This window comes from Xiphophorus couchianus, chromosome 13, assembly GCF_001444195.1.
Source record: "Xiphophorus couchianus chromosome 13, X_couchianus-1.0, whole genome shotgun sequence".
Lineage (NCBI taxonomy): Eukaryota > Metazoa > Chordata > Actinopteri > Cyprinodontiformes > Poeciliidae > Xiphophorus > Xiphophorus couchianus.
Window position 1 is genome coordinate 20,769,077 of NC_040240.1, and position 25,906 is coordinate 20,794,982.

At 36.7% G+C, this 25,906-nt stretch overlaps 1 protein-coding gene across 1 annotated transcript; it reads left to right on the plus strand.

Moving 5' to 3' along the window:
* Nucleotides 1-22: 22 nt before the first annotated feature.
* LOC114155695 (carcinoembryonic antigen-related cell adhesion molecule 5-like) lies at nt 23-23,959 on the plus strand. Its single transcript, XM_028035708.1, has 10 exons — nt 23-180; nt 367-684; nt 2,630-2,811; nt 2,966-3,104; nt 4,954-5,232; nt 6,831-7,109; nt 7,194-7,454; nt 8,649-8,760; nt 18,256-18,290; nt 20,670-23,959. The coding sequence occupies exons 1-9, from the start codon at nt 132-134 to the stop codon at nt 18,272-18,274; spliced, it is 1,638 nt and encodes a 545-aa protein (XP_027891509.1). The 5' UTR covers nt 23-131; the 3' UTR covers nt 18,275-18,290; nt 20,670-23,959.
* The last annotated feature ends 1,947 nt before the right edge of the window (nt 23,960-25,906 follow it).

Here is a 25,906-nt window from a genome sequence, read left to right on the forward strand (position 1 = left end):
GAAGTGACTCCTACTTGTCTTACTCATGCTCTTGTGTCCACACCTCGCTGGGTGTGTCCTTGTAAAAGCAGCAGGTACATCGAGGTTTCGCTCCTGTGTCTCTCTGCTGGGAAGACTTGAAACCGTCCAGGATGGATCTGATCGCCTTTTCGTTTCTTTTGCTCCTCTCTGTTAAGTTCGGTGAGTCTTAAGTTTCTTTTTATTTAAATTCTTGATACAGTCTGTATTTTAAGGCCTATTTTTAAACTGTCCGACTATTTATGTTTTCGCTCTGTCCTTCATGTCTGTTATTGGATGTACTTTAACTATATGAATGAAAAACGACTGCTTCATTTATTAGATTGTTTTGCTTTTGCTTACACGCAGGGTGTTCTGCTGGAGACAACGTTCTACCCGACGGTCCTCTGGATGCACTTTTGGGGAAAGATTTGACAATAAATCTCCTGCGTCCAACAGAAAAGGGAGACATTATAACATGGAATTACAAGGGTTCTGCATCAATCGGTACTGTGAGAGATGGTACTGCTTCAATTAAAGACCCATATAAAGGCAGAGCTTCCATTAACACCACCGACGGGTCCCTGACTCTGAAGTCCCTAACATCAGTGGACAGCGGAGATTATAATGTAGTTATAATCAGGAATACAGATACTATTCCCGCAGAGGTTAAAATCCGAGTTCTGGGTGAGTCATTATTGCTTTATTATTGTCTGCTTAGTCTCTCTTATAGCTTAAGCATATATATTTGATATTTATATATATATATATCTATTTCTTTTATGACTTTTAAATGCAGGAATATGTTTGAAATAATGTAGCCAGTGTCTGCTATAGTCTCTCTTGTAGCTTAAGAGTAAAACTCCTCCGCAAAGAGTTCCTTTGTTTGTGTGTTTGTTTGTTTTTCTATATTGTCATATCTTTAACATGTTACGTGTTACTGCGCGTCCGAAAAAGTAACTGTCACACATAACAGGCTACTGAGAAAAAATAACCCTCCGCCAGCAGAAACTCAGGTACATCCGTGGCGACGCCTCGTATTTCGTACCAGCCACTTTACTAGGACTATGTTACGAGGCTGGGGGAAACCACGTCTGTTCAGACCTGTTTTATTTCACGGTTTATGCACTGTTAGTGTTTATAAATTTGTTAGAAGTGCATATGAGAAAAATCATGAAATTTGCTGGAAAAGTCACGAGTCCCACACACCAGGAGACACCAGGGCGTGGCTCCTAGTGCAGTTGGTATTTGTGCTTGTTTGCTGTTTCATAGGATCTAGCTTGAATAGTTTTACCCTTTGTTTTCCTTCCTTTTTGGCGTGACTCCCTTTTTAGTGCTGTTTTGAAGCCCAGAGCCCATTTGACTAATGGTGTCCTACTTTTACCACATTTGTAGGTCCACTTCCTGTATTTCTGTTCTCGATTTATCCCTAAGGAATAAGGCTATCATGTTGATTTACATCATAGTCTTCCTGGCTCTTTTAGATGGACCAGTTAGCAAACCAGTTTCCCACCAAAAATCGTGTAAATTCTTCAAAAAAACAAACATGAAGTTGCCGGGCATTTTGGAAAAGAATCAGTTCTTCTGGTTAGCACTCCTTATATACAGATTTCCACAGATTTGTTGCTGAATGGTTAGAAAGTCTTGGTACAAATTCTGCCTTTACAGCAGTATCATAGTCTCAGACCAAAAATCCAATGTCAAAATGACTGTTTCTTGAAATAAATGCAATTGAAGCAACTTCCAGTTTTCTGTTGATCAGAATGTCTAAGGACTTACAATCAGTAATGTCTTTCTTGTTTGTAAATTTAGCATGGATCAAAAACCCATTTCTTAAAGTCATTATGCATGAAGCATAATTTAGGATTAAATTAAATTAGATGAAGTTTATCTGATTCTTTGGTGGCTTTCCTTCTGGAGGAGTGGCTTCTTAACAGTTACAGACTTATCCATGAGAGAGTTTGCCTCTGTATTCTTTAAGGAAAGCCATTGTTGGCATTCAAATATTTGTAAAATTTAAGTTCAGTTTTCTTTCCAGTTGGTGTCATTTCCTTCAGCATTAGAGCATATCCGTAAATTAGTGTAAGAGTCAGTTGAAAAGTTCTTACAGTTCAGATTCAGATGTGGTTGCCTCTCCTTTATGTTCTCTCACACCCAGTCTTGCCTAATCTGCTGATTGCAAGTAGTACAGTCATTGTTGGAACTCCTGGATTATCGGTAACCAGTTAAACAGGTCTAATGGTTGCAGTACTTCATCCATTTTCATTCACTGTATTGATATGTTGATTTCAGCTCACAAATAAATGTTGAAGAGGACTCAGTCCCGGGTGTGTGCATTATTGACTCTTTGCTTGTCATTATAGTCAGATTTCATCTACAAAAGAACATATTTCTTAAGATCTTTGTGGAAATGCTTTTCTTATGACACATATCCTGTTAAGATTTCAACAAAGTTCAATCAAATACAGTTAAATTTCATAAAACATAGATTTGACATTGTGAAATAAATTTCCCAAGACTTGAATACAACATCTGATTGATGTTGAGAAATGTCATTGAGATTTATGAATTCTAAATTTGACTCTGAAAACATGCTAGTGATGGAAATCTTCTTGTGTTTTTTTCTCTGCAGAGCCTGTGTCTGACGTCATGATCAAATCAAACCTTCCTGAAGTCATTGAGTACAACAGCACAGTGGAGCTCACCTGCTCTTGTAAAGGATCTATTGAGAGCTTCACCTGGACCAATGACAGCAAAATCATTGAACCTGATGGCAAACGGTTTACTGTGAAATCGTCGGTGATGTCAGACACGGTGAAATTAGTTCATATGCATTTTGACATTAAGAATTTATAATTCGATTAATAGTAGATATGCAAATGCAAAGTTTTTATACACCGAGTATAAGCTTTTAAACTAAACTGGTTGTTTAAATTTGTGAATTAAATTTTCTCTTTTTTCTCTTTAGATTGAAATACCGGGAAAATATTCTAGTAAGCTGACTATCACAGATGTCCAGAGGTATGACCTGGTTGGCCCAATTGTCTGCACAGCAGCAAACTCACTGCAAAAAGAGAGCAGCGCCAAATTCAACCTCACAGTCTACTGTAAGTTATTCACCTACACTTCACAGTAACGTCTTCTTAAGCAGCCTTAAAGGCGGAACTGATATTCTTAGAAAAAAATAACAGAATTGGATAGAGAGATTGCATTAAACTTCACAGAACATATAATGATTACAAGCTAATTTTATTCCAGCTGCAACATTTATATCTTGGATACAAGCTTAGCATAAGAAATGTCTTGAGCAAACTTTTCTGGTTGATAAATTCCAGTTATCTCTGAGGTCTGGCCTGCTAGCTTCAATTTAGACTAAATGGGAATTTGTTTTCTTAAGGACTGTAATATACAAAAAACAGATTAATTTGTAAAATCCAATAGAAAATGAAGGAATTACAATAATGTTCTAATTTCTCAATTATAGTGCTGGCAGAATATTATGGCAAGTATAAGGAAGTGGGTTATGACTACTTATTTGCCTTGCTGGATTGGCATGTTCTCTTGTTTTTCCCATTCTGAAGACTGGCTAAAAGTAATTGGCATTGTTTTCACCTTAGGGAAAATGGAAGACACTTTTTGACTATGTTGTGGAAATATATTTTTCCAGTTGAAACAGTGAAGTAAAAGTAATTTGAAGGCTTTATTTTTGGATGCATGTCAAACTTGCAGCTCATATCGGTCATGGCGGTTAGACAGATATCGGTATTCTCTATTCATTTCAGTCAGTTTTCATTGTTTGCCAGGTTACACTTGACTGAATGAGCTCCACACCTGTTTGACAACAAAAGGTCACCGAGAGCAAGTGGCCATTTGTCATAAATAGTTAATCTACATGGGTTTCTTCTTCAAAGTCATGCCAACATATGAGGATGTACATCATGTCTGGAGTTATTCCTGTAAAAGAATTAAATCCTGTTCCAATTCCAACAAAAAAACCTTATCTTAGCAGCTTTGTAGCAATATAAACTACTGCATTTGAAACTGCTGTGCATGTTTGCAAGGCGCTCCCTTTCAGCCTACCCTCTAAGGCCAAAACCACATTGTGTACACAGCAGCCTACACCTCCACTCCTTCAGCATGAATAACCTGAAAGGCAGACAAACCACACCAACCACAGTTTTATCCTGTTATTAATTAATCAAGAGCTTACCGCTACAGTTCAGGAGGGCTCAGGAGGGACAGGTCAAGTTGGATAAGGAAAGCAAAAAATCTGACCATCTGCTCATAAAATGAATGTCATTTCAATGAAAATGACATTTTCATTGAAAATGTCATTTTTGTAACTTGTAGCTGCAGAATCACCCTGAAAGAGACTGTTTTGTGAACCCGTAGTTGTACAGCTGTGTAAGAAACAGTAGAAGCAGTTTCACAACCCCCCGTTCCCCAAAACAAGTAAAACTAAGACTACACATAATCCAAAAAACAAACATATAAGTTTCTTCCATTATCACTGCAAAAACTCAAAGTCTTACCAAGTAATTTTGGTCTAGTTTCTAGTTCAAATATCTTACTATATGTGAAATAAGATAAACGTACTTTAAAGTAACTTTTCAGCAAGATATAGATGAAGCTTATTTTAAGTAAATAATTCCTTAATATTGATGAAAAATTACTTGTTCTATTGGCAGACAAATTAACTTATAACATGCGAAAAATTATTTAAGTTAAATAATCTGCTAGTACTTTTTCATCTATACTTACTACAAACAAGCTTCTGTATCTTGCTAAAAGGTTACTTGTAAGTTAGTTTTGGCTTATTTCCAGTTTGCGAACATATCTGCAGTAGAAAATAGACAAAAAATACTTGGTAAGATTTTGTGTTTTTGCAGTGCATATATTATTTGCAGACAAACAATCTTATATGTTTAGATTTTATTATGTGTATTTGTTCCACAGATGGACCCGAGGATGTCACCATTAAGACCTCTGCACCACTGAAATTTGTCCCGTCCAATTCGAATTTCAACCTGACATGTTCGGCCTCCTCCAAACCCGCTGCCACTTTCACCTGGTTTTACGAAACAAAGCAGATACAGGCCACTGGTCCAGTCCTCACCCTGAAAGTCATTGAGGAGCAGGGGTTTGGGCATACACTGGGCAACTACAAGTGTGTAGCTCAAAATGACAAGACCAAACGATCGGTTCCGTCTACTGCTGTTCAGTTCTCCGTGATGGGTGAGTATTGACTAGAAAATACCCAATGTTAGTTAAATCAGGTACTGTGTTATGCTAATGGCCATCACATTTAGATCTGGAATAGTTGACCAAGTATTTTCTTTTAAAATAGCAGTCTGACTACCATTTGACTGAACTTAATAAAAATGACAAATGAGTTTATATAGTTATTATTATTATTATTAACATTACCTTAAGAGAAAAAAATTGTTTGAATTGACCATCAAGCCAACAATGTAATTCAAATGAGACCTTATCAATATCTTTAAATTAGAGGTAGAATATGCATACTTATTTTTCTTTTAAATAGAATCAGTAAAAGATGGGAAGTAAGGGAATGATAATTTGATAATTTATTGTTTTCTAAAAACAAATAGTTCATATCAGTGTTTATTCCACAGACAAACAAAACTAAAGTCTCAGATTTGTGACACACCTTAGAAGAACCAGACTGTTAAATTAACACCTACAAGCAAACCTTCTGTGCTTTCAGGGACACCCAACAAACAGACTGTGCTTGATATTTTGTGTCACAAGCAGTTTCTGTAATTTGTAACCAAACATTATTTTATATTTTGCTTTCTGTCATGCCTGTTGTTTCCTGCTGATAACAAACCATTTCTGCGTGCAAAGCTGCTGGGTTGGAGGGTCTTACATTATGCCTGAAGGAGTTTTTTGTGTTTGTTTGTGAGATAAAACAGAAATGTGACAGTTGGATCCAATATAAAACCGGCTTCACCTTTTGTTTTGGTGACTCATGTCATCTTTGGCATGTTGAAACAGCATTAAATCATGAATTCTCCAGCATTACAGCTCAAACAAGCATTACAGCTCAAACCTAGCTGTAATGCAACCTAGCAAGCAGTGATGGACTTCTGGAGTCCATCACTGCTTCAAGTTAGGAAGTGAACATTTGCACCTCAAAATGAAAAAGTCCTTTCTAAGCCTGAAAACTAGTTGTGCCACCTTTGGCAGAAACATTTGCAATGAATGGGAATGAGTTTTTTTATTTTGCTATAGAGAAATTTTTGTTAACTCTTAATTTTAGAGTAGTTTTAATTCAGCCCTCTAGCATGACCAGCCTGTTTGAGACAATCACAAAGTATCTTAATGAATTATTACTTTATTTTATTTCAGAAACCGTGTAGTTTTCCTTTTTTGAGACATTCAGAGGTTAACTGGCAATTGTGCCTCAGATTATTTTCTTGTTTTCTTGATTATTTTCTTTGCACATGCAAAGTTAGTTAGAGCTTAAGGACACATACTGAATGTATGAATTAATGGTTTCATTAGTTGATGCAAGTTGTTCATTCCCTAAATCAACAAGTCAGTCTGAAAGACACTACCACCAGCATGCATAACAGTCGAAATGGTGGCCTTTTTCTGAAATGCAGTGTTGGTATCTTTATGTGAAGTGTTTCCTATTCATTACTTTCTCACTTATTTAGGATTTTTGATTTCAGTAAATTATACTTCCACATTATAAAATTAGGAAAAGGTCAAATAAGACAACAATAATGACATGATACCTAAAGTTATTTGAACTGACTTAAAAACAGCAAGAGTGATGGTTTCCTTCTTTCCATTTATGCTCACAGAGGCCATTTCTGGTATTACATTAAGTGGTCCAAAAGGTATCCTCATCGCTGACAACAGCAGCGCCAAGCTCAGCTGCCAGGCAACACAAGGCAACGTGACGGATAGAGTCTGGTTGAAGGATGGTAAACCCCTTTCCCCCGACTCCCATGTCAAATTCTCCAACGATAGCAGCTCAATAAGTATCGAAGTGCTGAAGAAAGAGGACAATGGAGAATACATATGTCAGCTCAGCAACTCTGTCAGCTCAAAAGAAGCTAACTTCACAATGGTGGTCGTCTGTAAGTGTTTGCTAAAGCATTTATTGCATTTTGTTGATTCAGTGATGACAGTTTCATGTTAAATCTTTACCTCACTTTATTCAGATGGCCCTGAATCACCAGTGGTGAAGGGAGACAAAGAAGTGCAGTTGAAGACACGTGTGGAGCTCACCTGTTCTGTCTCGTCTGTCCCTCCTGCCAAAATTATTTGGAAGCTAAATGGGACAGTGATCCCTGGTGAAACAAAAGATACGTTGATCTACAATAACATAGAGTATAAGCACTCAGGAACATACACATGTGAGGCAAGCAATGAACTCACTGGGAAGTCCACCAACTCCCCCTCTCTCTCTGTCACTGTTAAAGGTAAGATTGTTCTGTCAGTATATTAGTGTTACATCAGGAGTGCCAGGTGCAGAACACAACTGTAGATGAAATCAGTAGCACATATTTTTGATGTTTTAGCATTTCAAATGTTGTATCATTTAACCCCCTAAATGTTTTGTTAATAATCTGCCAGAAAAACCAGAAACCTGTTGCTATTGGAACACTTAGCTATAATATTTTTTTGTCTGACATCATAGAGAGTAAGAGCAACCTGACTCAATGGTTGTCCTGTACTTGACAGAGTTTCATCATTCGCACCTTCAAAAATTACATGTCCATGGCAGAATAATGTGCCTTATTTGGAGTAGTATTTCCACCACATTCCTGGGTATAGAAAAGTTAAAGCCAAACCTAGCAAGCAGTACACACTTGGTAAATTACTCATCTACTGGAATACCTTTACTTTTAGGACTTTGGTATGTATTACATAAGAAGCATTTGAGACATTTTATAGTATAAATTCCAAAAAACTTCTCATGTATTGCGAAACACCAAAGCTGCAAGCTAGAGAGGGACTGACTTAATCATAATCATATTTACAAATATAGACCCCCTGCATGTTATTGTTTACATAAGGAAATTTTGCGCAAGCGGACAAAGCTGGAGGGCAAATCGATTGCCACCATAAAAATAATTTTGCAAACAAACCACAGTAATTACAGGATACCCTTTATGTCTTCTGTTTTGCAACATTCAAAGACATTTAAACCAATGCTACAAATAAAAATAAATTGGACAAATAGTAAATAAGTAAATTCTTCAGAATCAAAACAGAAATATGTCACTCAACCACCTTAAATAATAATTCACAGTACTTAACGGTATTAACTGATTTGAGTCAGAGCATGTAGTGAAAAGAAAATCTTAAAAATCGTGATTTCCTTAGAAATTAGAATTAGAAGTTAGAATTTAATTTAGTTATCCCTTTCTGTAGAATACATTTCAACTTATATAATATCAATTGTTGAAATGATCAGCATTAGAGATAATTTCCCATACAAAATGTATGTGTTCCTGCAAAACTATCTCATGTGATCAGAGAGATACACCTTACTTCATCTTTCTGGTTCAAGCTGTATTTCATCAACCCCAAAAGGTCACAAGTCTTATCAATGTGCAAAACATCTTTGTGATTACTGAGGTTTTAATCATTGTTGTGTGATGTTTTTCTAGAAAACATAGACGAAGGTCTCTCAGACGGAGCTATTGCCGGAATCGTCATTGGATGCCTTGTCGCAGTTGGAGCCGCCATCGCCTTGTTCTTCTACTGCAGAGGGAAAGTACCGTAAGTACTCTTTGTCTTTGTACAGCAAGTTTTTGTGCAGATTTGATGATGATTTGGTGAAGAAGAGAAAACCAGAGGAATTGCCTAAGAGATGAACTGATGTTCATGTGTGAAAATACCACAAATCCAAGTTCAATGTTATTGTTGTGCTTCTTGTACTTTCAGGACTTCTTTTTGAAATTTCTCATAATCAGAATCCAGGCTCAATGTATTTCTCTCTTAGTTCATGCAAAAGGTCAAAGATAGGATTTAGGTCAAGTTCTTTGACAGAAAATGGTTTAAAGGTTAGTTTGTTGTGTACAGGAGAACAAATTGACATTTTGGGGAAAATGGTTTAACAGAACCTCTTGTTTTAAATATCTGTGAGCTTATTCTTGTTAGATCTAAGGACCAGTTGAAACCAGAATAAATTCAGTCACATGCATCAAGACACTTTAAAGCAATGAAAGAGTGAATTGTTTTGAGTCCTGGCTGCGTTTCGCTCTGCTATTGTCTCTATAACTTACTGTCCACTGAATGCAAGAGAAAGCTGTTGTGTCTTTTGCTTCCGATGAATGATACATTGTTTTAGTACACTGCTTCTTGAAGTGTCTGTAACATCTCTCTTTGTTTCTGTTTTTCAATATTTCGACCACTTTGTGACCTTCTAGGAAATTCTGGACATTCCTCTTGCTTTGGTGCCTTGCAACATGTCAGGATGATGTACAAACACATCCAAATTATGCAGTTGCTAAACTCTTACAGCACTGAATTCCTTTTGTTGCATGAAAATATTTCACCCCTGAATCCAATCCTTGCACCTACAAAAAATATGGGCAGACAGACCAAATCATTACTATAAATTTACAAAGAGAAGAGCAGGCCCAGCTGCCAAAATATGTTTTTAATTGTTCTTTTTAAATATGGCATGATTAGCACTAGATAGAATAATCGTATGGCTTATAAGTATTTGTAGTTCCCTTCGGTGGAAGTCAACAAGTGTTGTGTTCCTAGTAGAACTGGGCCAGTATGATATTCTCATGGTGTGATAACATAAATTTTAATTGCATTTACAAAAATGGCAGTACTCCATTACCTTATGATTCATACAGCCACAGAAGATTCTGGTCACTCCCAAACTTCCACGGATATCTCACTGAAAAAATATTTAAACCATCGGAACAGTATATATTGTTCCGATTAATCACAGACTTAAGCAACAAATTGAGACCGTTCCTTCACACCCACGTGTCACATTCTCTACATATAAGTAACCTTGAAACACATCCTTTGGTGTTTCATCATACTGTACCACAACAGAAACCGCCATCCTGAAACAAACGAGTGAGTCAGTGAGAGATATTAACATTCCTCACTTCAGAAGCTAGAGACAAAGAGTTTACACACAGCTGAGCTTTCAAAGTAAAACAGTAAAAAAAACATACTTAAATTTTATTAGTAGTTTCATTTTATCACCTTCCTAAATGAATGGCATAATTCTTTTTTTTTTGCCAAAATTACATTTGACATTGACTTAGATATTTACTTTAGGAAGTGACAATTTGTAGTGGCCAATAAAAGTCAAATCAGAAAATTAGCTTATTAAATTTATTGCCTATAATGGCAAACCAATAATAGTCTCCTTAAAAAATTTTAACTGCTGCTTGCAAAATTCAACAAGCATGATTTGTGCGAGCGTACAACCAATAGCCATCCAACCAGTACTTCTACTTTTGTTCCAAAGAGATACACTAAGAAAAAGGAATGAAACCGTCACTTGTACTTTCAGTTAAAGTGAGACTATTTTTGCAGCACAAGGAAATCCACAGATGCAGGAGAATTGTTTTAGTCATCATGGAATTACTTACACAAAGTGTAAGAAGTACTTTCAGCCTCTACCTTCAGGTTATTAAAAGATCCTTTATAGCTGAAGAAACTGTTCGTCATTGAGGGTGTGAGACCATGGTCTTTAGGTAGACCTTTCCCTCCTTCCTTGGCCTTTAACAAATCTCCTGTCAGGATTATCTGATGCTACGGAGGTCACTGGGTCACAGGTTCAGAGGTAGTGGGAGATGTTCTTATTTAGAGGAACTCCAAAGACCCTGAGGCCTTGAAGGTATTCACTTGTCAGTCTTGCCATTGGGTTGTCTTCATCAAATGTCAATGCCGTTTATGTTAAGGGGCAATTGATTTGCATGGAGCAAGATAAAGTGCTCAATGGAGTTGTGCCTGGTAGGAAGAATCCAAGTCATAAATTTGTCTCAGCCTTCTCCTTAAAGGTTCTGGACACACTGTGTGTGAAATCACTCCACACTCTCTAAGATTAAATACTTATATTTTTCTTCAAATGAGATTATGAGTTTGGTTGCTGTCTGAGTTTCCCACTGTTCCTCTCAGGATTTTGTACATAGGTTTGCTTTGAGGAATTTGATTTGATCACTGGTAGAGTTTTTTTTTTAATCTAATCCTGAAAAGCTTCTCTGCACTGGGGCAGATCTACCTTGCAACTTGGTAACAAACCATGTGATACAGGAGTGAAACTCAAACACTGCTGGGCGGCCCTTCAATCTTACAATTCAGTCTTTAAGTCCATGCTGCAGATGCTTTGGTCAAATATGACATTTGAGAACTTTTTGTGTAGGTGGAAGGTAATGCAGCTTAAGAGTGTTGTCAAAGAGGAGAAGAGAGAAGTGAGAAAGAAACTAAGTTAATTGTTTCATTCGACCTTCTCAGACATGCCAAACACTGCCAAAAGTGGCAACAACCAAAGTGCAGACAGAAGATGATAGACTGTGCCATAACCTGTACTGGCAGTTAGTTCAGCACAAATATGCCAGCTCAGCAATAAACATGTTGCTGCAAAGAAGAATGTCCTTATTTCTTATTAAAGTCTTGAAATGTGAATGATTTCTGGTATAAAATGTTAAAAGCTGACTCCTTAGGCTTATCTCAACATTTCTTGGATGACACTGCCTATCAATTGCAGTGTTATTTTCTTAATACATTTGCACAGTCTAGACTCTTAAAGTACCAAAAGGTAGTAGTATTGTGTAATACCCCGTATAGTTACAGTGTCTCAATCAAAAGAAGTAGTTTTGGGATTTAGTGGAACAGGAGATTTGCATCATGGATGTGCAGCCGAAAAACAGGTAGAAACTACCTATTTGCACAGTGCTCTCATGTCAGTATGAACTCAAAATGTCTAAGGAATGCTTCCAAATCCTTGTCCAATGTATGCCACAATGAGCTAAAGCAGATCTCAAGCTAAAAGGGGATCCAAACTGTCACTAGCAGGATGTATTTGATAAAGTGACTCCTTAGGCTTAAGGAGTCAGTTGACCTCAGGCCTTCAGTCTGAGGTCAATTTTCCTGGTACTTGAATGTTTTGTGCTGGTTTTGTGTTTTGTGCTTGAGGGGAAAACAAACATAAAGGATGAACAATAGACTAAAGCCTAGAAGGCCATATCTGAATGTCTTCAAAAGTCAAAATAAAGATAAAAATCCCTGATTATCAATGAGTCTTAAAAGGATTCTGAATGACAAAAAAAAGGACGTAGATTAAACTGCAGGTGCACACTGATAACATACAAAGAGACACTGCCTCAACTTGTGCAACGCAATAAAACCACCCATATGAAACATTATGCAATCTGTTTTGTGCATAGACATACGTACAATTATGCCCATATTTTTCAGGCATTTACTTATATTTTAGAAAGGGTTAGATTAGCAGCTACCTTATATGTATTTACAGTTAAGCAAACAACCTACTGACAAAACAGTGATGATAAAAAATAGCCACTCACTACTACCCATGACTACTATAAAAACATGTAATTTTTACAAACACTTATTCCTGCAACAATGACTTTATGAGAAGTGCATTTGTTGATGCTAAGTTGTAAATAATACAACCATGCACAATTTCAATGGAGAATGATTTTTTTCTTAGATAGACCTTAATCTCATGGTTTTTGTAAAGCTACTTTTTTGTGAAATCTTGCGAAGCACATTAGTGTAGATCAGTGCAGTTCAGTCAAGAGAAACAGAGACCAAATGTTTTGTTTGCTTAGGAACCAAGGTACAACAACAAAGATCTTGATAATGTTAGATTATGATGTGATAATGCAACTTTAGTCAATGGCAGGGGTTTGGAGACACACCCTGACATATGTCACAGCTCCAGAGGCACAACAGAAACTGAAATCCCAAAGAAATGCGGAAACAGACAAGCCAGTGGCAGAGTTTCATATCTACAATGAGTAGAAGTGTTTGCGGCCCTTGAAAGTTGAAGCTGTTTGCCAGTTTTTTACAACCAAGTGGAAAATCTGTTGTCAGGACAACTATTAATTGTGTACGCCACAAATCTGGCCCATATCGAGTAGTGGCAAGAAGAAAACCAGAGTTGAAAGTTAAAAAGTCCTGTTTCAAGTTGTTAGCAAAATATTTGGAGGAAACAGCAAACATGTTGAAGAAGGTTCTCTGGCCAGAGACTTGGATTTGATGTTTTGTCTTCCATAACAAACACTAGGTATGATGGAAAACGTACGCAGCAGATCACCTTGAACAAACCACCCCTGCTGTAAAACATGGTGGTGGCAGCATCATGTTGTGGGGACGCTTTTCTACAGCAGGGAGATGTCTGACATGATATGAGGATTGATGGAGCTAAATACAGAATAATCCTTGGAGATGTCAAAAGACATTAGTCCTGGCTGAAGGTTCGCTTTTCCGCAGGAGTTAGAGAGGGTATTCAAGCACATAGGAAACAGTTGACAACCAAACCCCAGTACTCAAATAAAATGCTGCATGAATAAGGAGAACTGGCAAAGACTCACATCTAAAGAACTGACTTCATATGAGAATATAGGACATTAGTTTGTAGTTTAGCAACATGGATCCACTGTAAAAGGTTAACAAACCGAGAAACCTTTCGCATCATATTCATTTAACCTCAGCCGGTTTTCACAGGCATAGAAGTGAGAAACAAAACTCACAGGGAAGTCGCAAGCAAATGCGATGTCAGTTTTGCTCCAAGCTAAAATGCCCACTATCCCCACATGCTTCCTCTTGTAACTGGCCCTTTCTTTAAGGATTAGCTCCATCTGGTGTTGTGTAAACACAATCTGAGTGCATTCCTGCTTTTCCTCAAGTGTCACTCACATTCAGCATTCAGCCCAGTAATGGAGAAACAGCTTGGCGAGCCATGCAGAATTTAGAGGAAATGAATACTACTCCTCACCGCCTGGCAACTGTGACACGCAAATTCAAATTTGAATTACAAAGTGAATAATCAAATATCAACATGTGACAGAAATAGTTGATTTACCAGCAGCTTACATATTTAAGGAAAAAGTTTGATTTCTACATAATATAATTTTTGAATAATATTTATAGTTCTAGATTCACCATGTACTTGGTAACATCCTTGTAATTGTATTATTATGGTGTCTTCCTGCTGCCTCTGATATAGTTGTACAGTTGAGTAAATATAAGAAAAATAATTCCTATCCTTTGAATCTATGCCATAAAATACCTTGAGAGTGGTTAAACCAGTGACTATGACCCTAAAGACATTTTCAGTTTGACTGTTGAAAGTATTTGTTTGCTTGTCGCTGGAGGCATATCCTTCAGCTGCTAGCTCAGACATTGTTGTCAGATTTTTATCTATTGAGTGGCTCACATCACAAAGTGCACATGTTTTTATGCACATACAAGCTTTGAAGTTCATTTTCAAACTTATAGACACTATTGCTAAAAATGTATGTCAAAATTTTGTGCAGTTATTATATACTGCTTTAGGGTGCAAGTATTGGTTACAATGACTAAACTTCTCAGGTTCTCATAAACCTGTTTGACAAACTCAACCTTTTCGGCAACACGGTGGCCTCCTTTTCTTTTCTGAGATTCTCCTTTCTTTAGCAGAAAGAAAAGAGTTCTGTGTTCGACTAGCTTAACCTGTCCTATGTGCACTCATTCACAAAATGTTTTTTTTCCATACAGCTTTATGATGCTGCATTCAGATTAAAAAAAAGCTGCCTGGTGGGAAATCCCACATACCCATCATCCATCAGTCATAATTACAAGTTGGATATCGAGCTCCATGCTTCCCACCTAAAACTTGTTCCTACAGTGAGGTTGTCTTTTTGTTCTGAGAAATAGTCACAAGCATCTGATTTTGTTTGTTTTAATAGAGTTAAGAACAAAAACATTAAATTTTTAACATGCAAAGCATGTCGGCGCTGTTGTTGGTCTTACAATAACAATTTTAGGGGGAACATTTTTTTCTTTGCATATTTGCAAGAAGCAAGTTGTAACATTACTGTGTCATTGGATCTACTTTAATTTTGCTATCACTGAATGATTTACTTCCTGAAACATCTGTTTTAACAGTCGAAGCTGCAATGTGATTTGATTATAGTTTGACTTTATGTCTACAAGTAATATATTATAGAAACCTTTGACCTCAGTTTCACTCCCAAGTCTGATTCCGACAGCTTACTTTACCTGCTTTTAGTTTTATGAGTCACATTTTTGATAGGGTATCTTTTAAAACAGCTTCTTGGCTTTACAGGTGTACCAAAGAGTCGTTGGTGTTGTTTTTTGCTCTTAGTAGAGCCAGGCTTACATTTTGAAACTATTGCAGGAATGTTGTTGTCATGTCTGAACTCGTTCTCCAGAGCTCACCTGTGTCGCTGCTCTTTAATGCATCTGCTAGTGTCGTTTTGATCTTCTTTCATCTCTTGACCAAGTCATAGTGGCCACATCCTTTTCCTCATTACCACAAACATTCCTTTGGCTATCTTTGTTACTTCCGCTATTTAAAACAATTGAATGTGCTGCCATGATGTTTAGTTGTGCTGTTTTCTGTGAGTGACTTTGTTTCTCAAGTGTGAGCGGTTTTCTGGAGTCATGTAGCTTCTTTAGGGACAGAAAATCAAGCAACGATTTAACATTTAAAACAATTAACAGGCCCAAAACCTCAAATAAGAAAGAAAAATAAATGCTATAGTGAGATTAGGTTGACTCTTTAGGGAACTGATGATTTATCAGTAAAGTATGCATAACACTTGAATGAAATACTTGCATAATATCTGTTATTTCCTCTTTTTTCTATATTTATTAAGTTTATGATTTATTAAGTGATGGAATAAGTATAAATTCTTAGCATATTCAGAAATAGATAGAGTATAGGCTCAACCCTTACAATCATCCAAGTACAGTTTGTAAGGAACTTTTTATTCCAGCTGTTCAGAATGTTTTCATTTAAGTTGCAGTTCAGGACAAATTACGAGTTTAAGATTTATTCCACCTTAAACTAGAATGGGAATATACTCTATTGTCCCTCACTGAGAAAATTCTTTAATTCAACTTTCTTAAACGTTCTTGTTTGTTTTTGTTGCCTAAGGTTTTAGAGACCCTATGACACACTTACTGCATGTTTTTCCAGTAACTTCTTCCGTTGTTTCGCTTCGTCTGAACTCTGTTGTTTTGTCTGGTTCTGTTCAGCAGCAGGGATAATGTCGCACAGTTTCAGTGATAAGGTAGTGACTCACCTGCAAGGTATTTGTAGGGCCGGTTATTTACTTTCACAATGGCTCTCCCTGGCAGCTTTTTGCACCTTTATGGTCACTTAGTTACTATAATAAAGGGTAAATTAATAAATGATGGGTGGGAGTTAAACAGGCAGAGATTAGAATGAAGTGCAGATTGCATTGATAAACTTATTTGACAGTTTCTGCTTTTCTTTTATTCAATCAGATTGTAGATCTGACGCTATCACCAGTGTTTTAGCAGCTGTCAGTGATAACACTGAAGTATCCTGCAGAAATGTTGAAACCACTAATGAACATTCAGCATGCAACACAGTTAAAAATTTGGAGAAAAGTGTTTTGGAGTGACTGGCCCTATGCCCCAGACATCTCTGAAATTCATATGATTGTTGTCATTCTTAAACTGTTACTTCTGTAGCTACACTGCAGATAAAACTGCAACAGATAAATGTAACTAGTCACAGTGGTTATCAGATATTGTGAACATTGGTACAGCTGAATTTGTTTTGTTTATTTGTTGTTAATTGAGCTTTAATCAGCAAAAATGTCCCTTATAAAGAAATGTGCAGAACAAATTCAACAACTATTTTTTTGTTACCACCAGATCGACAGATTTTTGTTGTTGTTGTTGTTGTTTTTTATATTTGCAGCATATCAAGTATATTTCAATGCAAAGGCAATTTTTTTTTTACTTTCTTAAAGGGGATATTTTGAGGTCATTATCAGAGATGTTCCTTTTTGCTCTCATACTGCAAAGAGTTTGGAGAAAATGAACAAAATCCTCAGTGCAGGAGGAGGCTTAAAGGATGGGTGTTTAAGATATTTAAAACAAATGAAAATACAAAATATCTGGGATGGACTGGCGACCCGTCCAGGATGTACTCCGCCTCTCGCCTGAAACGTTCGCTGGAGATAGGCACCAGCAGCCCTCCCAACTCCACCAGGGACAAGGGTGTGCAGAAAATGGACGGATGGATGGAAAATGCAAGATATTTATACATGTGGGATAAGACCCTAAAGTAGCAGCTAAATAAACTTTTGCAGGAGACTATTTATGCAGCCAAACACTGTATCTGTCACTAAAGTTATGTTAATCAAAACTGCTGGATGTACCAGTTTGTCTGATCAGTCATTCATCAGTTCACTGGATAAATTTCCCTGGGAAATCTCAACAGCTTTTTCTATATTTGCCTGGATGAAAACCATTGATACAGTTAAACAAGTGACAGCCTGTCTCAAAATCTAAAAGTTAGCTCCGCTCCTAAAGCAGTCTGAGTCGCAGCTCATCCGCTGGTCTGATGCAGCTTTAGTACATATGTGTTGTTCAGCTTAGAAAACAGCCATGGATTTGTTTTTCTTTTATTGCTAAAATGTTTAACTGGCTGTTAGCCATATACCATGCTGGTTACTTTGAACATCTTCTATAAACTCGCAGAAATGTGATATGGCTGAAAGTCACTTTAAAAAATCAGAATTATTCCTCTAAGAGTACTTTTATGCTAAATACGAGATGAGCTGTTTTAGTAACAAGAATATTTAAGTTAGTTTAACCCAGAATTAATTTATGTACAAAGTTTTTAAAACTTCACAGATATGATTTGGTTTTTAATGCAAATGAATGAATTTTTACAAATGACCTCCAACCTAAATTTATTTTATAGTTGCGAGTGCTAATATATTTTTTAAGAATTTGTGTTTGATCCAAGACGATGCTATTTTCAGAATGTCTCAAAGAGATAACAATCATCCCAAAAGTATGTCGAGGAAATAATGTCTTTTTTTTAGTTGCTGTTTGATCTTGACTTTGAACCAAGTGAATCCTGTAGGCATTATGTTTGGTCCACTTGAAAACATTTGTATCTTTTCAGCTGAAATTAAGATTGTAAAAGAAAGAATCTGCAGTCTTGCAGTTTTGCAAACAGTTTCTGTCAGAGGTAAACACTGTTTGTGTTGTGTTTTTCAGAGTGTCGTCACCATACTAAAGACGTCCATCTGCTGGTAAGTCACTGATAACTGTGTTTACTGTATACTTAAAGACATTCTTAGTTTGAGGTTGAGCAACACCCATTTTGAACTTATGTTCAACAATTACACATTCCCAAAATTCAATCTAATGTGCAAATTTTGATAGAGGTAATGTAACATTCTCACTTTACAGTTGGCCTCATGATTAAAAGCCAATATTGATAAATAATCACAAGCCTCCCCCCATGCTCATCTTTGCACAAATGTCGCCTGTGTTTTTCTGTTTGTTTTCTGGGTTTGATGATGTCAGTGTGAAACAGGTATAGTTGCTACCAAGGCTGTCTCCACTTTTCTTATGCAGCCTCGGGAGTCTCTGGTTGCAGTAGGAAGGTGGTCACTGTGCTTGAGGCTTTGAAACAAGACCACGTCTGAGCCCTGCAGCTTTCCTTTTAAAGCTTCTGTGTGCAGCGTCGGTGCTGTTTACTGAAAACCGTTTGATCTGCCAACACAAGACCACAGATAAGAATAAAGCCAAGCCAACCACCAGCTGCCAAATTCTCTTTAGAAAAAGTCTTCTGAAGCAAACATCTGTGGTCTTTCTGGGTTTTTTTAGGGCAGCTTAAAAAAAAAATTTAAAAAAATCAAATTTGTATTATATCCAATGTGTTTGCGTTATTTTTTTTTTTTGCAGTCTATCAGCTTTCTCATTGAATAAATTATCAATACTTTAAAGACTTTTCACAGTAAGCGAATGTTTGTGATGGTGCCTCACTTTTTTGATTGCTAACATACTACACACAAGGATTAGTCTGATAGTAGATATACATATTTTACTAAACATATTTTTGACCGAACACACACAGCCAGTTTTCCATAAACTCTCCTCATGCTTCTGGTGTTTTCATCCAGTGGCTTTTGCTAATGCTAATGCTAACATGTTTTGATACAAATTCTCTGATAATTTGGCTCAAAACATATTTCAGTGAAGCTCCAGTTAATTGTATGTGGGCAAAAAACAGGAAAAAGTATTTTCACCAACAACATGTGGTAATTCTTGAAGAGTAGTTTTTCAGCTGTGCTCCTCCGTTTCATTTATTGTTTGGGTAGTGAAGCATGCAGATCAGGTCACGCGACACAAAGGAGCTACAGCAGCAATTATAGTCTCTCTGTCACAGTGTGATGTCATAGTTGTTGTTCTTTAAAATTCAATTTGGTGAGATATTTCCATGGTCTAAAGTATAGTTTTGCAAACAGTGAAGATAAAAACAGGCTGATTTTTAAAATGTAGCTCCTCCATTTGCCGTCTCAGATCTTAAGAGTAGACCAATAATCCTTATTCATAGTTAAATTTTATCTGGACAAAAAAAACACACCTTTGTAATTAGGGAATCCTGAACTTGGCAATTTATCACAACATTTTTGTGATCTTTATTGCAATAACAATAAAAGTATCAAGCACATTTGACTTTATATTAGAGTTTTGTCATTGGATACATTCAGAGCATCACAAACTCAAATTCTTCTCAAATAAATTAAACTTAATCATTATCAGACAGCCTAATTGATGGGTGCCAAGGTTCAGTCTGAGAGCTGATATCCTGCAGCTTTATGCATCTCTTCTCCAACACACCTGAATCAGATGAATGACTTGTCACCAGGCCTCTGTAGAGCCGAACAACTGAATGCTGAATTGTTTTGATTCAGGTGCGTTGGAACAGGAATGCATCTAAAACTCGCAGGCTTGTTGATGTATGGAGTCGGGCACCCTGACATAATTCACACATTACATTAACCAATTTAATGACTTACACCATTTGTATCTTCAGTTATGTCGATGTTGTATCACAGCTTATATTAATTCTATCATGAACCAAGAGTGAACTTCATCATTTTTGATAAATGCAATAATTGCCCATCCCTACCTGGGATCAGATCATGAAATCCCTGGTTGTAGTTCCAGACAGGCTAATGGATTGTCTTTATTGGAACAATATAGACATTAAGTACAGACTGTTCTTTACAAGACAGGTTTTTTTCAACTAATTCTAAACCTTAAGCTTAAGCTTCACTAAACAAATACCAGTTTTGACATACTATTACCCACTTCATGCTTCAAGCCATTTTTAAACAAAAGTTTCTGTTTGCTGTCCTGCTGTGAAAATGCTGATGAGGAAGTAGCATTTGTCCCTAGGTTGTATTTCTGTTTCATTTGCAAAGCACACATGCAGAATATTTTCAGGAATTACCTGCAGGTCTACTCCTATTAATAGTTACTCTGACATCATCCTGAAGAAATTTATGCTGTGATTAAATGTCTGTTATAGTTTGCTCAGCTATCAAAGATGACTAAAGCTAAAGAACTGATCTGCTCTACTTTTGTAACACTGACTCCTCTCCTCTGCTTTTGTTTAGGTTTGAAATGTCTACCGTTTGGTTTCCCATGATCCTCTATGCATCTGGGAGGAGCGGTTGGGTGGATCCAGCTGGTTTCCTTTGAGCAACTCGTCCAACCAGCTTCTTCATTATGCCTCTCTCTTTCCCCCTCTCTCTGGCAGACAAGGATTATGGAAGTCTTGTTTTACTGGAATACTAGATTATGTTAAGCTTTGGATTGCAAACCTCCTAATTTTACTGCAACTATCTTCAATTTCATTTTTATTTTTCGTTAATAAGCTGCTCCACTTCTCTGGGTCAGTTGCTTTTTTGACTCCCTTTACTACAACATGTTACCAAACCTCGTCGCTTAGCTTCTCTCTTCCTTCCTGCTTTGTTTTTTTTGTTGGTTTTTTTTTTTCCTGGGGAGGAAACAGACATTTCTGCCGTGGAGATGTTTCTTTGACTAAAGCTCAAGAACTGATGACTGCGATGAGTGACTGTCTTTATCCTGCTGGAAACCTGAGGAGAACACACACCTACACACACACATACACCGAGATAATACCTAAAGAAATGTGATGCATACATGCATGGGTGATCAAAACCATGGAGGCCACAGGGGCAGAATCTGGGGTGGTCTGGTTAAAAAAAGTAGCAGAAATATATTGTAGTTTGATTTATGTCTCCGTCGGTTCCGCCTATGTAGAGTTACGCAGATAAGAGCCAAGCACAGCAGAGGGTTTTCAGGATAAACATCTTTCTCAGAGCTTTCATCTGTAATGCCTCAGTTTGTTTGGTGCTCACCAAAGCATAAGAAGTTTTCTGCCACACCTGCTGAGTCAACTTTTTTTTTATTTATCCTAAACTGAGGTCAAACCTGTCAGCATCTCTTCCTCAACCTGACAGCTTCGCTCAATATCACTTTTCTGTAAAAATGAGCAAAGCTGTAACATTTACTGAATTTATCCTGTCTCTTTTATACTAGCAGACCACCATGATCTTTTAAAATAAAAAATGAATAATATTTATTGATTGAAATCCTTAAAATTCTACTATGTGAAATAAAAAAAACAATCAGAAGAAGCTCATATTTCACATAAATATGCTCAGCTGGTAAAACTAAGCCAGTCTAACAGAAGCAACACATGTAACTGCTTTCTAACTCTTTTCAAAGTTGCTAAGTATTTAGTCTGATGTTTAAAAAAAGCCTCAAAAGGAATATATCTGTAAATACACGTCATGCCACGTTTTGTATCTAATGTATCAGAACCAATATGTCTTTTTATTTGATCTGATGAAGATGAGCATTTATGCAGCTTTAGGTGGTTAAACAATTTAACCATCTTAGGTTTTTTTGCCACCTCTTTTACCTTTTTTAATCTGACTCTGCAAAGTTGTGTTTCTTCAAACAAGTGTTACTCTGTAATCTTAGCTGGCTCCCTCGATTCCTCTCAGCTATCCGTCCTGTACCTTTATATGTTGTTCTCTGAAGCTTAGGAGCCACCCTCCCAGTTTGACTCATCCTGTCATCTTAGGAAGAACAGACAGAGGAGGAGGGAAAGGTTAAAGATGGCAGAGACAGGACTCAGCATGCAGAGCCACTTCAGTCAGGTTAGGAGGAAGGCAGGAAGAAAAAGCGAGCGGGAAAGTGTTTTAGCCCTCAAATTCCTTAAAGACTGGAGGGAAAGTTTGATGAGCTGTCACTATGCTGCTCTTTTTTCTAACCACAACTGTAAAGAAGTTGCTTTAAACTAAATTATGGCTTTTAGAGACTTTGTGGAACTAGTTTTAATTTGAAAAGGCATCTGAAAAACACATCTGTGGTATTTTGAAGTTCAGCATTTAGCTGTTTCTTCCTGAGTATTTTGTCCGCATCCTTTTTTTTAAAAAATAGAAAAATCTTTGTGTGGTTCATAGTTATGTGTGACCTCAGACTTCAACCTGCACTGAGTAAAACAAGTATTTATTTTGCTGAGTTTTAGAAGATAAAACAACCTTTAGAACCATTGGAGCTGAAGATCACAGCCTGTAAGCAGATCACACACGCAGAAACTCTTTATCTGTTTGAGTTGTAGGTGAAGAACATAAATGATTTCAGGTCAGTTTGCCCCTTCATCAATTCGTACCCCTGTTTTGGATTCATGCTTTGTCATTTTGTTCACATTTCAGTAATTTATTTAAATTTGTCAATAAATATTTAATCTAGGCAATAAATTAGTCATGGAAAACCTTAAAAATCTTGGAAACCTGATACCAGAACTATAATTAGGAGGATGTGGGTCCCTCGTCAAGCATGTTGCTGCAATTTACACTAGATAAATAGTTAAGTACAAATTGCCTTCAGTGTTTTTAGATCTTTGCGTTATAGTTTTTTTTAAAACAACCTGTGTGTATGTAATTGTTAGATATTTCTTGCAACATTTCTAGAAATATCTTCTTCCACATAAAGTGATGTAACTATGCCTGTAAGTTAAATAGGAAACAAAATAAAACAAAAACTAAACTGTTTTCTTGCCCAAGTTCTCAAAACAGGTGTAAATCCTCCAAAATCCAGGTACGAATTGATGTATGGTTGGTACAAAGCATCCTGTGGCACGAGGTTCCTGCACAAGGTACCACCACTCAAACTGAGTATTGACAAGTTTAAAACAAATGTGTTGAGTTTACAGTAGACTATAATGCAGAGAATGTATTAATAACAACATGTAAATATGACATTTTGTGCCCTAAACGAGACCTGTTCATATGTTTTAAACTGCATGAAACTGCCCTTGTTGTATATAGGAGATGTTGTATTCACTGTACACAGATTTTGACTTTTTTTTTTTTTTTTTGGATTATATATATGGGGAAAAGAATTTTAATTTCTTGTTACTATATTTTTCAGAGATGTTGTGTTATCTTTTAAGTTTATGTACAAACATAAAAAGCCATAAAGCCCTTGAAAATATTTTCCTAACTTTGATTTGTTTCACCTTTTTTATTTGTAGTTTTTTATGGGGAAAATTATGCTTCTATTTTAAATGGTGTAAAAAAAGGGAAACAACCAATCAGAGTAGATGTGTGTCTTCAAACCATCCAATCACAGCGTTCGCCTGTATGAGCATGGCAGTGATCGACAGTCGAAGGAGTAGCCGGATCTCATCTGTCTTGCCTGAAACATATTTTGACACACTCGCTCACAAATGGAAACACTGACAAGAATTTGTCTCAACAAGTTATTTGCAATGAGTCGTTCTGCTAATAGAAAAAAACAATCTTTTGCTTTTTTGACTTAAACTGACAAATCAAAGTTAATAAAAATGGCTGTATTGACTAAGAGTGCACTTTTGTTCAGGTGTTTTGTTTCTTTTGGCTTTTCAGTTCTCAGGAAAATTCAAATCTTCTGAAAAACAGAATTTTGAATGTCTATAAACTATCATAAAAATGGCAAAAATCAATGTTTAAATATGTCCTTATATGTGTACTGAATCTACATAGCATCTCAATGTCACCTTTAAATATGATAACTAAAATTCAATAATTTCTCAAAAATGTTACCCGTATTTGAGTGCACCTGTGGGGGTCACTAAATGATAGCAGTGGACACAATGTTTTCACTGAAAAAAAACAAAAAATAGGAAAACAAAGCATCAAGTAGCTTTGTTACTTGATGCAAAGTATAAGTAACAAATTGCAGTGCCCAAACTGCAGTAAAGTGATTACTGCAGTTTGAGCACTGCTTTAATTAGAGCAGTTTAATTAGAGCAGTTTAATTAGAGCAGTGCCCAAACTGCAATTGAAAAGTGGAAATTGAGGGATTTCTGTTGAAACGCTGTGAAATCTGAAGCAGTTGAACAAAACAGTGTGAACAGTGTTTTGCTTTGCTAAACTGCTGCAATAGACTAAACTAGTTTTTTCTGCTAAAATTGTTAACATATTAAGCTTCTCATCTGTGTTACACCAACCTTAGTTTAACAGGTAGGATCAAAAATTATGCAAACTAAACAGAAAAGCTCCTGTGTGTGGTTACTCTCTTAATGGACAACAGCAAAATCTCCAGAAGAGTTTAAAAGTGAAAGAAACCATTTCAAAGTAGTTTTAAGAAATGTTAGTAAAATCTCTCACTGTCCTATTTATCAGACAGACCTTGTTAGTAGCAGGTTTGCATATCAACATGAAGTTATCTTGCAGTTGTTGCACATTATCTTTTGCACATCCATGATGTGAAGCTCAGGTTTCACCACACCCCAAAGCTGCTTTATTAGATTTAGGTCTAATAACTGTGAAGGGCATTAGAGTACAGTGAATTATTTGGCCTGTGCAAGAAACCAATTTTTAAGATTTTAGCTAAGAGACTTCATTCTGCATGGAAGCAGCGATTGGAATATGGGTACACTGTGATCATTAAAGGATGATTACTGTCAGCAACAATTACTGTCAGGGAGGACTAACAGAGCTCTCCAGTTCAGCAACACCTGCAGTTGTGCTCATAATTTGCATACTTATCACAACTTCTTTGGTCTCATATGTGCACAAGCTGACACAAAAGGCTACGAAAGGTAACCATCCTCACCTGTGATCTGTCTGCTTGTAATCAGTGCGTATAAATAAACGGTCAGTGAGTTCCTGGACTCCTGACAGACCCTTGTGTTATTCATCCATTGCTGACTCTTTTGTTTTTAAGTCATGGGGAAAACAAAGGAATCATCTTAGGATCTGCAAGAAAAGGTAACTGAACTATTTAAAACAGGTAAGGGACATAAAAACTGTTTCCCAAGTAACTGGCAATGGTCAGCAGAGCCCAAACTAATTAAAAACCAAACAATGACCAGGTAGAATAAGAAAAATATTACCAATCACTGCCAGTAAAATTATTTGGATGTAACAAAAAACCCTACAAATAACAGAACTTTTTTTGGCCGTAACCACAAATGTTACATTTGGAGAGAAGTCAACAAGGCTTTTGATGAAAGGTGCACTATTCATACTATGAAACATTGCGATAGATAAGCGATCCATAACCATGGATCAGCAAAGTCTGAGATACAAGGCACCAGAAACCTGTTCAAAAGTAATGGCAGGATGAAGGCAGCATGTTATCAGAAAATGCTGCTCATAAGCTGTGCCTGGTAACTGGATGTTCCAGCCCAAAACACAAGGCCAAGCTGACCTGTCAGACCTGCAGCAAATCAAGGTTCTGGACTGGCCATCTTAATTTCCTGACCTCAAAATCACTGAGCCACTGTAGTTCATGTGAGACCGCCCAGGATTTTACAGGGACTGAAAGCTTT

What these genes read in the sequence shown, in the direction of transcription:
- LOC114155695 (XM_028035708.1), top strand. Translation starts at nt 132, where the DNA reads ATGGATCTGATCGCCTTTTCGTTTCTTTTGCTCCTCTCTGTTAAGTTC. An exon ending in ATTCAACCTCACAGTCTACT is followed by an intron (nt 3,105 to 4,953) that starts GTAAGTTATTCA and finishes TTTGTTCCACAG; the next exon opens with ATGGACCCGAGGATGTCACC. An exon ending in TGTTCAGTTCTCCGTGATGG is followed by an intron (nt 5,233 to 6,830) that starts GTGAGTATTGAC and finishes TTATGCTCACAG; the next exon opens with AGGCCATTTCTGGTATTACA.